The sequence below is a fragment of the Dreissena polymorpha genome, chromosome 3 (genome assembly GCF_020536995.1).
Source record: "Dreissena polymorpha isolate Duluth1 chromosome 3, UMN_Dpol_1.0, whole genome shotgun sequence".
In the NCBI taxonomy this organism is placed as follows: Eukaryota; Metazoa; Mollusca; class Bivalvia; order Myida; family Dreissenidae; genus Dreissena; species Dreissena polymorpha.
Window position 1 is genome coordinate 141,774,594 of NC_068357.1, and position 20,234 is coordinate 141,794,827.

At 36.2% G+C, this 20,234-nt stretch overlaps 1 protein-coding gene across 1 annotated transcript; it reads right to left on the reverse strand.

Annotated features, from left to right (window-relative positions):
• Nucleotides 1–1,329: 1,329 nt before the first annotated feature.
• Nucleotides 1,330–19,531, reverse strand: LOC127872649 (dihydrolipoyllysine-residue succinyltransferase component of 2-oxoglutarate dehydrogenase complex, mitochondrial-like). The gene is made up of 13 exons (XM_052415978.1): nt 19,499–19,531; nt 19,397–19,427; nt 17,321–17,363; nt 15,818–15,888; nt 15,448–15,522; nt 14,955–15,010; nt 13,467–13,575; nt 12,865–13,136; nt 12,231–12,328; nt 8,514–8,712; nt 6,564–6,647; nt 4,061–4,228; nt 1,330–2,425 (listed from the first exon to the last, which is right to left on the reverse strand). The coding sequence occupies exons 1-13, from the start codon at nt 19,529–19,531 to the stop codon at nt 2,291–2,293; spliced, it is 1,374 nt and encodes a 457-aa protein (XP_052271938.1). The 3' UTR covers nt 1,330–2,290.
• Between the last annotated feature and the right edge of the window lie 703 nt (nt 19,532–20,234).

Here is a 20,234-nt window from a genome sequence, read left to right on the forward strand (position 1 = left end):
TGTCCATATACACATGCATACCAAATATGAAGGTTATATCTCAAGGGACATAGAAGTTATGAGCATTTTTTTAAACCTAAACGCAGATTTCGAAACCTAAATGCGGGCCCTAACTTCAAGGTCAAGGTCACAGGGGTCAACATTTTTGTGCGTATGGAAAGGCCTTGTCCATATTCACATGCATACCAAATATGAAGGTTATATATCAAGGGACATAGAAGTTATGAGCATTTTTCGAAACCTAAACGCAGATTTCGAAACCTAAACGCGGACCCTAAGTTCAAGGTCAAGGTCACAGGGGTACAATTTTTGTGTGTATGGAAAGGCCTTGTCCATATACACATGCATACCAAATATGAAGGTTATATCTCAAGGGACATAGAAGTTATGAGCATTTTTCGAAACCTAAACGCAGATTTCGAAACCTAAACGCGGACCCTAAGTTCAAGGTCAAGGTCACAGGGGTAAAAAATTGTGTGCGTATGGAAAGGCCTTGTCCATATACATATGCATACCAAATATAAAGGTTATATCTCAAGGGACATAGAAGTTATGAGCATTTTTCGAAACCTAAACGCAAAGTGTGACGGAAAGACAGACGGACAGTCTGATCACTATATGCCGTCTTTTCTTCGAAAAGGGGGCATAAAAATCATCCGACCAGAACCCGCTGATAATATGCACATCTCCTCTTGGTAGTGAAGCTTCCCATAAAGTTTCATTGAATTCCGGTCATTAGTTGCTGAGAAATAGCCCGGACAAAAATTGTGCACGGACGGACAGACAGACGCACACACGGACAGACGAAGTGGCGACTATATGCTCCCCCAAAAATTTATTTTGGGGGAGCATAAAAATCAAAGCGCTGAAGGCACTGTAGGTGTTCGCTGTTAAAAAATGTTGTCCTTGATAAGCTTGTGCGCATTGCACAGGCTAATCAGTATGCACAGGCTAATCTTATTTGACATGCATGAAGCCCCGTTTTCCCTGAAAGCAGCCAATATGTACAGATTTCAATGATAAACACTAGACTGGTCAATCTCGTCTTACAAGCTGTTAAACACTATTAGTCATATAAACCCTCTGCAGTGTACCAGTGGGGAACTATAAACAGTCAAATGTGGTGGTTATCTTTCCTAGCAGACGCTCTATATAGCATTTGTCATCTGCTGCAACAGGCAGTGGTTGTCTTTCCGTACCGTACCTAAGGCTTCTAAGCACATACTGATTTGCAAAATATGGTCTGTAACATTAGTGTGAGCTAATGCTCACACTAAAAACTATTTAATTCTTCTTTATATGGTCATTTTACAATAACGATAGAACATGAAATAATTCAAAATTTATTGTATCCTGAACTCAACAAATACTGCACTTAATAACTGAAAAGACCAAATACGTTACAGTACAACTACTGGTTCTGCCAGTATTACAAATTCCACGCTAATTTGTTTCATTCTTGAGAAACATTTAGTTCTTTAAAAATTTACCTCATAGTTAAAGTTGAAGTCAGACTACTTTTCAGTTCAGTAGGAGCTAGGGTAAATTAAATTCCCACCTATAAATAGGTTTTAGACAATGTAAGACAAAATAAATTTTAAAAATCAGCTGTTAATGCTACAGATAATAATAACAGTACGCTAATAAATGCCTGTGTACATTTTGTCAAGGCAGTCTGCACACAAGCATAAATAGAATAATCATTAACAATAATACAAAAATCAATATGGTTTTTTGTATAGCAGCACATTCAAAAAACATTATGCAGCAATAAACAGTTAAGAGGCTGTTTAGATAACATGTCATTCAAAACATTTAAACCTGTACCCAAAACAAAGACATTACTTAATTAAATTAACTATGCTTTTTTCATTTTATTTCTCTTTTCCACAATGTCTTCAACTCTTAAAGTTTACCTGTTTCACAAACTTAAGAAAAATACAAAATAAAGTTATCATGAATTTACAATCCTAGTACCTGCTACCACTTTGATTTGGCACCAAATTTAAAATTGGTACAAACTTGTATCTAACTGATGATACAATTATTCATTTCAGCTCACAATTCCCACACAAGCAATATTGTTAAATCAACACCATAAAAATAAAACAGCAAATAATGTAAATAAATTGAATACCTGAATTAATATCGTAAATCTATTAACCAGATGTAGACAACATTCACTCTTCAATTATATATTATAAACTCAAATACATATTTCTTTCTCCAAGTATGCACTGTCACCTTATTTTGCAAAATGCATTCTAATAACAACTACATTTCCTGGGTATTACAAGTCTAGCAACAAGGTGCGGGGGTCTTCAACAGCAGATTTAATCTTTCTAAGGAAAGTGACTGCCTCTCTACCATCTATGAGTCTGTGGTCGTAGGTCAAGGCAACATACATCATAGGCCGAATCTCCACCTGGAATTCAGTTTTAATATTTTAACATCAACAAAGAATTGATTAACTCTTCATTTATATAAACAAGATAGTCATAGGCTCACCTGAGACCAGAAGGAACTAAACTATTCTGAGAAGGTGGAATTCAGCAGAATGGAAGTCTTTTATTAAACATAACAAGGGCTGTTTGTAAAACATGCATGCCCCCCATATGGGCTGTCAGTTGTAGTGGCAGCCATTGTGTGAATACGTTTTTTGTCACTGTGACCTTGACCTTTGACCTAATGTAAGATATCATCCGGAAACCACTGTACTCTTTTGAGTCACTGTGACCTTGACCTTTGACCTAGTGACCTGAAAATCAATAGGGGTCATCTGCCAGTCATGATCAATGTACCTATGAAGTTTCATGATCCTAGGCGTAGGATTCTTGAGTTATCATCCGGAAACCATTTTACTATTTCGAGTCACTGTGACCTTGACCTTTAACCTTGTGACCTCAAAATCAATAGGGGTCATCTGCGAGTCATAATCAATGTACCTATGAAGTTTCATGATCGTAGCCATTAGCTTTCTTGAGTTATCATCCAGAAACCATTTTACTATTTCAGGTTACCGTGACCTTGACCTTTGATATAGTGACCTGAAAATCAATAGGGGTCAACTGCAAGTCATGATCAATCTACCTATCAAGTTTCATGATCCTAGGCTTAAGCGTTCTTGAGTTATCATCCGGAAACCATTTTACTTTTTCGGGTCACCGTGACCTTGACCTTTGATATAGTGACCTGAAAATCAATAGGGGTCAACTGCAGGTCATGATCAATCTACCTATCAAGTTTCATGATCCTAGGCATAAGCGTTCTTGAGTTATCATCCGGAAACCATTTTACTTTTTCGGGTCACCGTGACCTTGACCTTTGACCTAGTGACCTGAAAATCAATAGGGGTCATCTGCGAGTCATGATCAATTTACCTATGAAGTTTCATGATCCTAGGCATAAGCGTTCTTGAGTTATCATCCGGAAACCATTTTACTATTTCGGATCACCGTGACCTTGACCTTTGACCTAGTGACCTGAAAATCAATAGGGGTCATCTGCCAGCCATTATCAATCTACCTATGAAGTTTTATGATCCTAGGCATAAGCGTTCTTGAGTTATCATCCGGAAACCATTTTACTATTTCGGGTCACTGTGACCTTGACCTTTGACCTAGTGACCTGAAAATCAATAGGGGTCATCTGCGAGTCATGATCAATCTACCTATCAAGTTTCATTATCCTAGGCCTAAGCGTTCTTGAGTTATCATCCGGAAACCATTTTACTATTTCGGGTCACTGTGACCTTGACCTTTGACCTAGTGACCTCAAAATCAATAGGGGTCATCTGCGAGTCATGATCAATGTACCTATGAAGTTTCATGATCCTAGCCCCAAGCGTTCTTGAGTTTTCATCCGGAAACCACCTGGTGGACGGACCGACCGACAGACCGACCGACCTACAGACCGACCGACCGACCGACATGTGAAAAGCAATATACCCCCTCTTCTTCGAAGGTTTAAACTATTATATGTGATTTCAACTTTGGACACAAAAGTAAACATAACAAAAAGCCTCTAAAGCGAACATACAAGTAGAAATGTATGTGTATACCTTGCCATTGACAGCCACTGGCCGATCAAAGATCCCATGCATGCCCAAGATGGCGGACTGGGGTGGGTTGATAATCGGTGTGCCAAACATGGAGCCAAAGACGCCTCCGTTGGAGATGGTGAAGGTACCGCCATCCATGTCCTCCACTGCAAGGTCACCAGCACGAGCCTGACACACAACCATGGGGTTTATTGACTGTCAATGCAAAACTGTGGGAGGTCACAAACAACATGGGGCTTATTGACTGTAAATGCAAAACTGTGGGTGGTCACAAACAACATGGGGCTATTGACTGTCTATGCAACACTATGGCAGGTCTAACACAACATGGGGCTATTGACTGTCTATGCAAATTTATGGGCGGTCTTACACAACATGGGGCTATTGACTGTCAATGCAAATCTATGGGCGGTTTTACACATGGGGCTTATTGACTCTCTATGTAAAACTAAAGGCGGTCTAACACAACATCGCGCTTATTGCCTTTCTTTGTAAAACCTTGTGAAGTCACAAACAACATGGGGCTATTGACTGTCTTTGCAAAACTGTGGGAGCTTTAACTGGTTTATAATTGACCATGCAAATGGCAATAGAAACTTGACCATGCCACAAAACAAGGTTCCTTACCATTTTCCAATTAATTATTTGCAATTAACTATGCAATTTGAAGTTATATATGTAAGTAAGCAGCAAGTTTAGTATTATAACTTTCAGCAAGATTTGTTGTTTTATGCCGCCTTAAGCCGAAATGCCAGCCAGATTTACAGCAATCTCAGCAACTTCACAAAAAACTGGTTGAAAAATCAAATTATTTTTATGGGATCATTTGAAAATTGTATCCGTTGTGATTGGTCCTGAAAGAGTTACAATGCTGCAACAAGACGTTCAGGAAAACATTAAACAAGAGTTCCGCGGTCGGAGATGACCGCATTGAAGCCGGATTTTTGATTTAAATGACAGGAAAGTACCTTTCGTGTTTTTGTCAATGCAATACTTAAATTACTGAAATATTGTTCAAAGGTCAAAATGAAATGTAAATACTTTTCAAGGCATGAGCAAACCTTGTGTTATGTTTTGAATGCATGCATATACATGAACAACAATAACATTGAAGGTCACAGTGACCTTGACCTTCAAATGAATGACATTGAAATGAGCAGTGGTGATCTTCTAGTACTGGCCAACCTTTATGTCAAGTTTGAAGACTCTAGGTACAAGCATACCAAAGTTATAACATGGAATAAGAACTTTAACATTTTTACCTACCAAAGTTATAAGAACTTTAACATTTTTACATTCAAGGTCACAGTGACCTTGACCTTAGAATGAATGACCTTGAAATGACCAGTGGTCATCTAAGTGTGCTTGCAAACCTTCATGTCAAGTTTGAAGACTCTATGTCCAAGCATACCAAAGTTATAACAATTTTAACATTTTAACATTTAAGGTCACAGTGACCTTGACCTTCAAATGAATGACATTGAAATGACCAGTGGTCATCTTCTAGTACTGGCCAATCTTTATTTCAAGTTTGAAGACTCTAGGTACAAGCATACCAAAGTTATAACATGAAATAAGAACTTTAACATTTTTACATTCAAGGTCACAGTGACCTTGACCTTCAAATGAATGACCTTGAAATGTCCAGTGGTTACTTACTAGTTCTGGCCAACCTTCATGTCAAGTTTCAAGACTCTAGGTCCAAGCATACCAAAGTTATAACAACTTTAACATTTTTACATTCAAGGTCACAGTGACCTTGACCTTCAAATGAATGACCTTGAAATGTCCAGTGGTTACTTACTAGTTCTGGCCAACCTTCATGTCAAGTTTCAAGACTCTAGGTCCAAGCATACCAAAGTTATAACAACTTTAACATTTTTATATTGAAGGTCACAGTGACCTTCACCTTCAAATGAATGACCTTGAAATGACCAGTGGTCATCTGTTAATCCTGGCCAACCTTCATGTCAAGTTTGAAGACTCTAGGTCCAAGCATACCAAAGTTATACCATGAAATAAGAACTTTAACATTTTTACATTCAAGGTCACAGTGACCTTGACCTTCAAATGAATGACCTTGAAATGACCAGTGGTTACTAACTAGTTATGGCCAACCTTCATGTCAAGTTTCAAGACTCTAGGTCCAAGCATACCAAAGTTATAACAACTTTAACATTTTTTATATTGAAGGTCACAGTGACCTTGACCTTCAAATGAATGACCTTGAAATGACCAGTGGTCATCTGTTAATCCTGGCCAACCTTCATGTCAAGTTTGAAGACTCTAGGTCCAAGCATACCAAAGTTATACCATGAAATAAGAACTTTAACATTTTCGAGCACGCCGCCACCCCGCCCGCCCGCCCGACAACATCAATCTATAAGCCGAGTTTTTTTCGAAAAAAATCCGGCTAACAAAGTTAAAAGTACAACAAAACACATGATCAAAAGCAAATAGTATAAAACATTCAACAAATCCCACAATCTTATCCTCTTCTCACCTTCTCTCCTAAAGCATTGATGGTCTTCTCAATTTCAGCATAGTTCATGGTTTCTACATTTCGTATCACAGGAACAACTAAGCCCTGTAAAATACATCATAACTCTGTAGTTTATTACATAAGTCATGTTTATAGCAAGCATTTTGGTACTTAAAAAACTGTCAATTCATTAAAATATAGACCTGTAATACAAAATTTTGATTTTCTGTTCCTTGATGGCACTTTACTATTGCTGTGATTTAATGCAACAAAAAGTAAAGTTTAGGAAAATATTATCGATTAATTAAGAATTCTCACACTTCCAAATGGCCAACCCTCAATTTGTGTTTTCCCTTTATTTTCATAACCATTTGAATGAAATTACAAATTTCACTCTTATAAACATAAATATTAGGGATAGCATCGAATACCAATATCGGTATTCGAATGTTCGCAAATTCATTCAATCGAATATTCGAATATTCGCATAAAACGGCTGGATTGATTTTCCTTGTTATATGTTAATTTCCATTGGTTTGTAAGTTATTTCTGTTTGTTAAATACGAGGCTGTTTATTAACGTTGCTATCGAATAATTGTTTCGCTGTCGACTAATACTATGACCGATACTGTGATCGGGCACAAATAGAATGAAAATTATCGTGTCATAGAATTTTATTTTTTAATGATTCCACAGATTTGTAGCAGACAGCGCATATGTAAAACTAAGTTTACACACATTACACGTTGCGGTCTTCTTATCCACAGACCGTGTAAAGTATTCCATACTGCAGAAAGGGCTGGTGGCATTTTCAGATTTGAATTATGATTCCTTGATGATTGTTTAATTTATATCATCTGTTACTTTTGAGTAATTCACATATTTAAATGACTGTTCAAACTGTGACTACAAAAACTAAATTATTATTCGCCAGTAAATTGAAGCCCTAGATTGGTACCTAATTGACAAACAACAGTTCGGACCCTTTCTTATAGTAAGTATATTGCATTGCGCGATTTGAGTAATTAACATATTTTAATGGCTGTACATACTGTGATCACAAAACTTAATTATTATTCGCCAGTCATTTGAAACTGTTAATTGGCACCCCATTGGCAAACAACAGTCGGGGCCTTTCTTAGAGCGTGTATATTGCATGGCGCAATCAACACTGATACGGGCCGCGTTATCAGTTTGACACGAAGAACGTCACGTCAAACATGTTACTCCCAGGTGATTTTGGTTGCATTTTAGTAAGCGGTTCGCAGGTCATTAAATATTGGTGAAATTACGTTTGGAAAAAAATGCGAATATGCGAATATCATTTTTATTATTCGAATGCTGACCATTCAATCGAATATTCGAATATTAGAATAATTTTGCCATCCCTAATAAATATTGATGAAGCAAGATTTATTTGAGTATATATTCATCCATAATTTCATTGTATATTCTGTATCATTATTTCAGCTAAAAAAGAGAAAAAATACCAATATCTAGTCATGACTTAGTCATTTTCAAACTGATACATGTATACTTCAACATCTTTGAAAAAACTTATTTCTCGCCTTTCATTACTGTAGAACTTGTATTTAGGAATAACATATGTCATAACTCCAAGTACTGCAATATCTTTTGTATTCGCCAAACATTATTTTCTTGTATTTACTAATAGAAAATGCATTGTTATGTCAACATTTCCCTTTAAAAGGAGCACTAAATCTGATGATCAGTAACAAATATTCACCATCATACCCAGACTCACAAGTTGCTGATCAAGAAATTACGTTCATAAAATTTAAATACCTCTAGCAGTTAAACTTTTGGGGTGGCACTCCACACTTAAAAAGGCGAGTTTATGGGCTTCTCATGTGAAAGAGAGAGCTTAACTCACATCATAATAAATCAGATTCAAGGTTGAGATAAATGTAAATTATTGGTAAATCATGACACTTCTCAACCTTCACTTACTTTGGGTGTTGACACAGCAACACTGATATCAATATAGTCTCTATATAAAGTATCCTCGCCATCTATAACGGCATTCACCACTGGCTGATCCTGAAGTGCATACGCTGAGGCCCTGATGAAGGCAGACATAAATCCAAGCTTCAAGCCGTGTTTTTTCAAGAATGCATCCTTGTATTTATTTCTCATCTCAGTAACGTTGCTATAATTAAATTAAGACATTATGTAATGTAGGTGATTTCTTTTATGCTCCTACAGATTGGCCTCTCTGTTTGTTGTTTTACAGTTTGTTGGTAATAGGTTAATCCAAAAAGGTAAATCCAAAATGAAGCGTTTCATCTCACGTCAATCATTCTTACTACAAAACCTTAATACTTGCATACCACACCCACATCACCTGACCTCATTTTAAACTTGACATTGACCTATGTTTAGACTAAGCCTAATACAGGAGGCCAGAAATCATAGTATAACAAATAATGATTCCTACAAAGGTCTGATACTGGACAGATGATGTCTTTGAACACTTATCAACACACCCACAATCCCACCTAACCTTACTTTGACCTTGACATGAACTTACTTTTGGACTTGTAATAATATTCAAGGTCAATTTTCATGCTTAACCCAAAATGACACATTTCGTACGATATCAATACCACTTGTTTAAAAGCTTTGACACTTGAGTAGATGTTATATATGAACATTATCAATGCAACCAAATCACCCAACCTCATTTTGATCTTAACAGTGACCTACTGTTGGACTTCAAATGGACCAATGAATGGTAATTGACCAGGCTTTCACTGGGAGCTTATACATTTAATGAGCCCAACATCTTGTTTGCTTTTTATTTCCAATCTGTGGCTTTAAGATTGGGAAAAAAACATATGTTTTAGATATTTTCAAAATGTTAAATTGTTCCATTTTTTCAATTACATACAATGTTCAACTGAAATTTTATAATATTAATGCATCTAAAGTTTCCTTTTACAAACAAGATAATGATACTATTATGTTTTAGATATTTTCAAAATGTTACTTGGTTCCATTTTTTTCCATTAAATACAATGCTAAACTGAAATTTTATATTAGTGCATCCAAAGTTTCCTCTTCAAAACAGGATATTGATAATGTGTTCTTAATTTTCCTTTATGTGCCATTTTTGGGTAATGTTTTTATTTTAAAAATCAGTATTTGTTGTCACTGAGAAACAGCCAATTTTGGGGGGCAATTTTCATTTTTTTTAATCACTTATGGTACACATATTATCACTGATACTAAAAAGTCATATTTCAAAGAATATGTTTTAAACATTTAACATTTTCCAGCAAACTGGTCATCTAATACTGAAAAACAAGAGCGCCGCATGACGGAGCAATATACGCCCGATTCGTGTGCCATTGGAGATGATACACTGATGATTGATGTATTTGTTTTGGAAATAAGCAAAAAAAATTTCAAAAATCGCGAAAAAAATAAACCCGATGAAAATATCGCAAAATAAAACTGGATAAAAATATTGCATAAAAATATTGCATGTGTTAATCGGTTGCATGTCTCCAATCAGACCTGACTGATATATAATCTATATACTACCTCTGACCAAGTTTGGTGAATTCAACTTGAACTAGAGCTTTGTCACTGAATGTGACTTATACCCCCATACCACTTTGACGCAGGATAAAAAGTTGTTTAAAAGTTTCGGATGAATACAATTTGAATTAGAGTCCGGACAAAGTGGCGCCGTTGAAAATGCACTAATTGACCCTATGACCTAGTTCTTGACCCGACATGACCCATATTCGAACTTGACCTAGATATCAACTAGATGCAACTACTGACCAAGTTTGGTAAAGATCGGATGAATACAATTTGAATAAGAGTCCGGACAAAGTGGCGCTGTTGAAAATGGACTAATTGACCCTATGACCTAGTTTTTAACCTGGCATGACCCATATTCGAACTTGGCCTAGATATCAACTAGATGCAACTACTGACCAAGTTTGGTGAAGATAAGATTTATACAATTTGAATTAGAGTCCGGACAAAGTAAAATGCACTAATTGACCCTTTGACCTAGTTTTTGACCCAGCATGACCCATATTCGGACTTGACCTAGATATCAACTAGATGCAACTACTGACCAAGTTTGGTGAAGATCGGATGAATACAATTTGAATTAGAGTCCGGACAAAGTGGCGCCGTTGAAAATGCACTAATTGACCCTATGACCTAGTTTTTGACCCGGCATGACCCATATTCGAACTTGGCCTATATATCAACTAGATGCAACTGCTGACCAAGTTTGGTGAAGATCGGATGAATACAATTTGAAATAGAGTCCGGACAAAGTGGCCCCTTTGAAAATGCACTTATTGACCCTATGACCTAGTTTTTGACCCGGCATGACCCATATTCGAACTTGGCCTAGATATCAACTAGATGCAACTGCTGACCAAGTTTGGTGAAGATCGGATGAATACAATTTGAATTAGAGTCCGGACAAAGTGATGCCTTCCGCCCGCCGCCCGCCCGCCCGCCCGCCAAGGGGTTTCACATAATACGTCCCGTATTTTATACGGGCGTATAAAAATGTCTGAAGTCTTCAGAAACCATTAATCTTCATGCTTTGTATTATGAACAAGAGTGCCAAACTGTCACAAGATACGCCCGTTTTAAGGCTTTGGACAACTTGATAACTTTATAATGACCCATATTTGAACTTGACCTACATATCATCTAGACACAACTTCTGACCAAAGTTGATGAAGATCTGATGAAAACTACTTCAATTAGAGAGCGGACACCATGCTAAATGATTGAAATGCACTAATAGACCTCGTGACCTAGTTTTTAACCTTGCATGACCCATATTTGAACTTGACCTACATGTAGATATTGTCTAGACACAACTTCTGACCAAATTTGGTGAAGATCGGATGATAACTACTTCAATTAGGGAGCGGACACCATGCTAAATGCTTGAAATGGTTTAAGTGACCCTGTGACCTAGTTTTTGACCCGGCATGACCCATATTTGAACTTGACCTAAACATTGTCTAGATACAACTTCTGACCAAGTTTGGTGAAGATCGGATGAAAACTACTTCAATTAGAGAGCGGACACCATGCTAAATGCTTGAAATACACTAAGTGACCCTGTGACCTAGTTTTTGACCCGGCATGACCCATATTCGAACTTGACCTAGATATTGTCTAGATACAACTTCTGACCAAGTTTGGTGAAGATCGGATGAATACAATTTGAATTAGAGTCCGGACAAAGTGGCGCCGTTGAAAATGCACTAATTGACCCTATGACCTAGTTTTTGACCCGGCATGACCCATATTCGAACTTGGCCTATATATCAACTAGATGCAACTGCTGACCAAGTTTGGTGAAGATCGGATGAATACAATTTGAAATAGAGTCCGGACAAAGTGGCCCCTTTGAAAATGCACTTATTGACCCTATGACCTAGTTTTTGACCCGGCATGACCCATATTCGAACTTGGCCTAGATATCAACTAGATGCAACTGCTGACCAAGTTTGGTGAAGATCGGATGAATACAATTTGAATTAGAGTCCGGACAAAGTGATGCCTTCCGCCCGCCGCCCGCCGCCCGCCGCCAAGGGGTTTCACATAATACGTCCCGTATTTTATACGGGCGTATAAAAATGGAATAGAGAGCATGGGTTCACCAAATAACTTTACCTCATGTCAATTTCATTAAAAGTTGTCAACATAGCACATGTGTTTTGGGCATCCTTCAAACGTTGGGCAATCCTCTTCCTCATTCGATTCATTTTTACCTGAAAACACGACATGGCTTTTTTTAATATCTAAGAAAAAAAGTAATTTTAAAGATATGCCACTGCAAAATAATAGAAATACATGTCCAGCAATTACAGGATGTTTTTAGTCCTATCATTCAATAAACTTTTTTACTGAACTTACTTATCAATGAATCTTATCAAAAAAGCTGCTAAATGTCAATGACATATAAATCTCCTATTTATCTAAAACACCATTTTTTCTGATTGCCTGAACAATCAAGTGGGAAATTACAGACACTCTTGCCAATCATATTATTAAACTACAGTTTAAATCTAAGATATTACATAATTAAAGTACAGCTGTATTTGTTTATTTAAAGAAATTTCAAATGTTTATCATTAGGTAATATTGGTAATATAATTATGTGAAAAACACCATGGAAATGAAGACAATTACTTAAATTAAGAGGTCAAAGATGTTATGGGCTTGGCATAGAAGGTTATTAAAATATTGCTACAATACAAATATGACTTTTGCTCAATGTTGAACCAGACAGATCACAGGTACCTACCCTACTTTCACCTCTAGTTCCGCCTACTGGTCCTGCCTCAGTAGCAGCCATGATCACTGGCGCAGCAGCTTTAGGTTTCACATCACCAACAGGTACTGAGGACATGGGAGCGGTTGGAAGGGGTCTTGGAGCAGGGGCTGATGTTGGGATGGGGCCAGCTGACCCCGTGGCAGAGGGCGGAGTCACAGCAGGGGGTGGGGGCGTGGCAGCCTTGGGAGGTGGCGTCTCAACCTTTGGTGCAGCTTTTGGAGCAGGTGCACTGCCACCAGCTGCTAGATTTAAATTGATATAGAAACTGATAAATAGACAATTATGTAACAGTGGCCAACGCTCACATACCACACACATTGTAATATCTGTAAAGCATATGTGGTCGAAACCTACATCATGCTTATTGTACACCTTCAAAATTCTATGTGTTTGAAGTCATGGTATCTGAAAACTTTATAATTAAGACTTTCACACAAAAAGATCTGTTATAGTCTATAGCATATTTAATTTTATTGTAAGGCATCCCTAATTATCCACCTACCGTTTTGAACATTCATACAGATTAGAAGAAAAGAATAACATGTCTATAATAATGATATATTTCTCCAAACCTCCGACAGTAATTGTACAGATCTGTTTTCCCGCCTCCACTGTGTCCCCATCAGCAACCAAGAGAGAGGTTATCACACCTGAGACAGGGCTGGGGATCTGTATAGAGGTCTGAAATACATAAAAACAAGAGATGTTACCATAGGATGACTTATGCCCCCTATAAACGCTTGATAGAAGCTACGAGCTTTTTTGAAACCTAAAGCAGATTTCGAAACCTAAACGCGGACCCAAAGTTCAAGGTCAAGGTCACAGGGGTCAAAATTTGTGTGCGTATGGAAAGGCCTTGTCCATATACACATGCATGCCAAATATGAAATTGCTATCTGAAGGGACATAGAAGTTATGAGCATTTTTCGAAACCTAAACGCAAAGTGTGACGGACAGACGGATGGACGGACGGACGGACAGTCGGATCACTATATGCCCTTCGGAGGCATAAAAAGTTGTTACATCCAGTGCTGGTATTAAAATGCAAAAGGAATGTTAAATTTTAATGTTTCCAAGTGATGTTAAATGCTTTCCTGCTACCATATTTATGACTTAACGACTATTTGAACTAAAGGTTCTTTCCCTGGACAAGTTGTTAATAAAATGAGTCGTGTTCTGAGAAAACTGGGCATATTGCTTGTGCATAAAGTTTCATCCCAGATTAGCCTGTGCAGTCCGCACAGGCTAATCAGGGACAACACTTTACGCTTTTATGACATTTCTTGTTTAAATGAAGTCTCTTCTTGGCAAATATCCAATTCAGGCGGAAAGTGTCATTCTTGATTATCTGGGACAACACTATGCACATGCATTATGCCCAGTTTTCTCAGAACACGACACAAATAATTCATACAAATAATATCTCTAAGTATGACCTAGACCTTTGAGGTGGGGAGATGGGTGTTAAATGGGTGTTAAATGTGACACGTCATATTGAGGATTTTATTTCAAAATCAAAATCCATCAATTCATGGCAAGTTATGGATGAGACAGAAATGTTTAAGCTTGTTATGGCAAATTTTACCATTGACCTGTAAGTGTGGCCTTGACTTTTTAGGTAAACAGATATGTGATTTGGGCCAATTTTATAAAATTATTTCAAACGCCATCAACATAAGGCAAAGTTTTGGCTGAGACACAAAGCACCTCTTGCAGATGTACAGTATGACTGCAAAATATCAAACTTTGTGTAGGGAAGCATAAAATATAACATGATTTCACATAATAAACTAACAAACATATGCAACCAATTAGCCACAGAATTCCTACCAAAATATTGTTAATTAGTTATGGAAAATCCCAAACAATTCCACTTGCGCTTTTGAAAATCACAAGGAAAATACATGTGCTCTTTTGTACAAAATAAATTAATTGATAACCAAGTGATGCCCTAGTAAGATGATTGGATAGTTTTGCAGACTTTTTTATTATGTTATAAGATGTTTGTGGAAGCATCCATAATCTACAAGACGTAACTAAAGAAAGACCTTCCAACATACTTTGTCTGTCTCAACCTCTGCTATCACATCATCTACCTTCACTACATCACCAACAGCTGAAATGACATCCAAAAACAGTGTTTAGCGAACAACACTTCAAAAGATCTCTAAGGCAACATAACATGGATATTTGAATTAAATGTATGAATTACATAACTACTGTTCATTGCACTTTGACCCCTGTCAAGTGTAGACCAATTGGAATTGTTCAAATACAAATGTACATTTAAAAGTGTCTATCAATGCAACAAACAAACATGACACCAGAAATGAGGCTGCAAAATACTGTGTAATTTCCTCATATATTGAACAACAAAAATATGCACCACTAAAAACAACTCATTGAAATTTGTGACTATTTAATGTTCATTTAAACATCAATTTATATGCATATAAAATACTACCCACATAGGAATAAGTGTCATTTAATATTTACTTATAAATATTTATATTCTCATTAAATTACAATGTACCAAACAGGTAGAGATTTTACCTTTTTCCCATCTGATGTCTCCTTCTGTGATAGACTCTGCAAACGGGGGGCATTTTACAGTCTGTACCTCATTACCTTACAAAAAAAGAATTATTATTCAGAAAGCATCTTTGAGTTCCATAGATGCATATATGTACCTTCTTTAACTTATCTTTTATTTAAACAGACCTAAAAACAGTGCAAATATGATTAAACATTCAATACATAACATATTTAAACAATTAAAAACAATTATTTATAACTCTTCTTTAAATTATATATTTAATTTCTGATTTCAAAAAATATATATATATTGATCAAATTTATTTATCTTTTGATTTAACTTTAAAAAAAATACAAACACAACTTTGAAACCAGGAAATTATCTTACAAAGTGCTGATGATGTCCTAATGTAGCGGAGGCTGTAGTGAAAAGTACATGCTTTCTGTGAACTGGATGCTCTGAAAAAAAGGGAGATATGTAACAGAGGGGGTAATTCCATGATTATCTTAAAGAAGTCAACATGGCCACATCCATGCAGAGACAGGTATATTTCGCCGTTTTAAACCCTTTATTACTTGTATTAATGTTTGAATTGCTACAAAATTTCTTAGCGGGATCACAAAAGCTCCCGATAAGAAAATTCATAGTGAGTAAACTCGAGATATAAAGCAAATATTAATACGAAATAAACGCTAATCACTTTCTTAACGATATAGCTGAAAAGTGAGCGGCATTTAAACATTAAACAAAAATAATAAATGGTATAAAAAAGCGAAAAAATACTGTTTCAGCATAGATGTTACCATCTTGATCGTCGCATAATTATCCACTCTGGGTAAAATTCATGTGAAATGATTCAATGTAGCGTTAATTTATTTCAACATGCAAAAGAAAGAAGTGAAGTTAGTTTTAATAGTACTAGACATCAAGCACAACAATGGCAAGCTGAAGAAGCTATTCTCTATACATCCATGAAGTTTTATGTTGAAATCTTGCAGCGTATCTGAGATATGGCCTTGAAAAGTGTCATCATACAAAAACAACAAAGGGCAATAACCTTTAGCTAAGAAAGTGTATGGTTATGGTTCTTCCCATTGATTCTACACAATCATGAAGTTTTAAGTTGTAATGTTGAATTGTACCTGAAATATAGCCGTGAACAGTTCCATCATACAAAAAACCTAAGGGCAATCACTCTTACATGTATATCAGAAAGTGAAGGGTTATGGTTCTTAAGCATGGCACTCCTCATTTATATCAATACACCCATGAAGTTTCATGTTGAAGTATTGCAAGGAAACTTTGTATCTGAGATATAGCCCTGAAAAGTTACATTAAATAAAATATAAAGGGCAATAACTCTACTTAAAGAAAGTGCAGGGAAATGGTTCTTGAGCATGGCACTTCTTCTCATTGACTTGAAGGCAATTGATTATGATCTGGGTCAGTCAATATGTTTTCCTGCCAGTTAAAATCAGATCAAATTCTATAGTCCTCTAGTCAACTGTTTTATTACTTGTATATGACCTTTATGCTGGTAATTTTAACTGATATTACAAGCATATTTGTTATGCCAAGGGTTATTATTACTGAATGATGTCAATAACATTAAGTCAGCTGAAGCGTCCACGCTACGTTTAAAATAAAGTCAATTCTAGCATCTAGATTTAAGAGGTACTTTTTGGCCAAACACATATTATTCTTGAAAAACTGGACTTTCACAAATATTATTATATTGTCTTTCAAAGGCCAATGTCTTAACCAATGAAAATGTGTTCATTCACAGGTCGTATAACAATTGTGTTATTCACACACAGAAACCTTTAATAAATCAGCAAAGAAGGCTAGTCTTCCAAAGCTTAAAAATAAATAACATAGCAATTCACTCACCTGATACAATGAGGCTGTGTTGGTTTGTTGAAGCTTGAGACCCCTTCGATGTAAAAAACCATACAAATACATGTATACGAGTTCATTATGATATATGAAGTTATTTCCATTTTACAGAGTTGTATTTTTTCTTCCATCTCTTTCCTCAACATAAAAATATGCCTTTAAATTAAGGGCCAATCCTGAGACCCCTAGAAACTTTACAAAGATTAATAAGGAAAACTACGCTGACACCTTGCAGTCATGTTTGTGAACAAAAAGTGATATTAGATATAACATTTCAGGCTATATTTTCAGGGGTGTGATTGAGGCAAAGTCAGAGGGGAGGAAAATTATGTCGACTGATATTGACTACACGAACGGCGCGCATAACGCAATGACAAACCTTAAAACATACATTAAAATACACAACTTCTTGAACTTCATAACAATATTTCTTTATAAAAACCTGTTAAACTTCACATTTAACTTACTGATGATGCAAAGTAAACAGTATTTATTGTGATCAATAGCAGCAGTTTATCAATGTATTGAATTACAATAAACGGACTAAATATTGCTATTTGTCATTTCAATAATCTTAATTTTTGCTTCACAAGGCGCCACTTGCAAACAAATCGGCTTAGAAATACCAAACACATTTTAAGAAACCGATTTTAATTGGTAGATTGGGAAACGACAGCCAATAATATTGCTCGTTTTAAAAATGCTTAGGCAGAATCTACCAGTGTAAAATGCGGAGAGATTTCGCGGGCCGCGGACATTTCGGGCTGCTTATGAAATACGTCCGCGGAATCGGTGGTACCCCCTCTCCCCCACATTTTTTAAAACAAATTTACGCGAATCTCAGAAGTGACCCCCTGGACAACCCGATCTGCGGAAATCCGCAGATCAGCGGAAAAATCACACCCCTGATTATACATGCAGCAAGAAATCTGCTGGGCGATAACGGACATACCCTATGAAAAATCTGTCACATTTATGGTGATTATGATTAAACTGGATTTGTCAGCTTTAGTTTTAGACCTGATGTGTTTCATTTTTGATTTATGTAAATGTAAGTTCAAAAGACAAAACATCAACAGCGTTCTAGATAAGCTGCGAATCAGCGTAATATACGCATTAGAAATATCAAGAATCAAGATACGCTCAATTTATCATTTCCCTGCGTACATTTAAGCAAGCCAATCTGGACTTACGCTCATGCTGTAAATTCTCTGCGTACATCGTAAACAAAAAATATAAACAGCTGATTGTCTTTAGCCTAAATATGAGACTGGTTATCGTAAAAATTAGAGCTAGATTGTAGAAATAGTTAGCCAGTCGGTATGTATACTCTGTATCATCTAGACGCATGGTAAATTTAGTATTGATTTTTTAACAGACAGTCAAGCGCTTATGTGTTTATTAATTTACATGAAGTGGTCAGCATGGCTTCTTCCAAGCCAACACAAATTACTTTTCAAAGTAAAATTGATTCTTTGTGTACGGCAAAAATTGTATTGAGTAATAAAATTGTACTGCCAATACTGAATGATTTAATTTCCTCTGTTTTCAAATAAAAAAGGAACCACTAAAACGCTAATAAAACAACTGTTGAAAGTTGGCAAAAAAGTTTTCCGTGGCCCACGGTGGTGGACAATAAGGACGAAGATCTTCTTAAATGTAATCTGCCAACAATACAAGTTAAATAACAAGAAATTAAGAAACCTACATGTACTAATATGAAGGAATACACATAGTTAATGGTTAATTGTGTTTAACATTATTAAAGTAGCATGTCTGTACCCCTGCTATATTCTGGTTTTACTTTTAGCAAATTACCCTTCAAGCAAGGCAAAATTTGACCATTTACCCCCATGCTTTGAAAAGTAGGGCATTTACCCCCATGGGTAAAAAATTATCTATAACGCTGATCAAAAATATATTAATAGAAAATGTCCCCCAACTTTTAATTAGATCTGAGACATATGTCTCAACTTTTTTTATACCTTGCCAGAACACTGGGTATTATATAACTTGTATATCATGTATATTTTTCCTTGCAAAATTCCACAACATTAAAAATATATTTACCTTTCTGTATATGCTCATGGTATGGGCGAAACTGAAATTATGGAAGAATTTTCATTACAAAAAAAACATCATTGGTACAAAAGAACATGAAATGAAATAAACAGTATATGAGATGTGTCTTGGCAGAAGTCCCATAGCAAATACCTGCCACAAAGTCTAGTAATCTTGTAACTATCACTAGTCTAGGCTCAATTTACTGGCCAGTGAACTACAAATCAGTACAGGACCTAAAGATTTTACCTGCCATAAGGGCTAGTATCTTCGATTTTTTTCCTATGAAGAAGATCAAACAATATGTCAGTAAAAATTCATAACATGCTGTATGCTTTATTAAATAAATTGTTTAAATGCTTTTTTGAAAATGCCTCTTATCATTTCTGTTGGATCATTTGATAAGAGCTTCATTCTGTTATTTGCAAAACACCTTTCAGTCCCAGACTGCATCATCACAAAAATTGTCAACATAACTCTTGGTTTCTGTATTTTTTCTAACAACTGAATTCTGACCAAGGTTGCACATTCATTTAATATTGCCTGGTGTTAAATCTATAATTCTATCAGCGCTCGGAGCCTCCAACTAGCTTACAATAGCCAGTCCAAATGCCAGTTCCCTATCTTGATGCCCCCTTTAGAATTCTATTTACACAAACTTTCTGTTGTTCTTATCACTTATATCAGTTAACATCTGAAAATATGAAACAATACGCTTATGCAATACCTGAATTTTCACAAGAACATTTAAGAACAAGGGACAAAATTGTCACAAAACCAGGTTTTCATTGTGAAAAAAAAATCTGATAAAGGGAGAAAACTCAAACTGAACTTTTGAAATGACCAA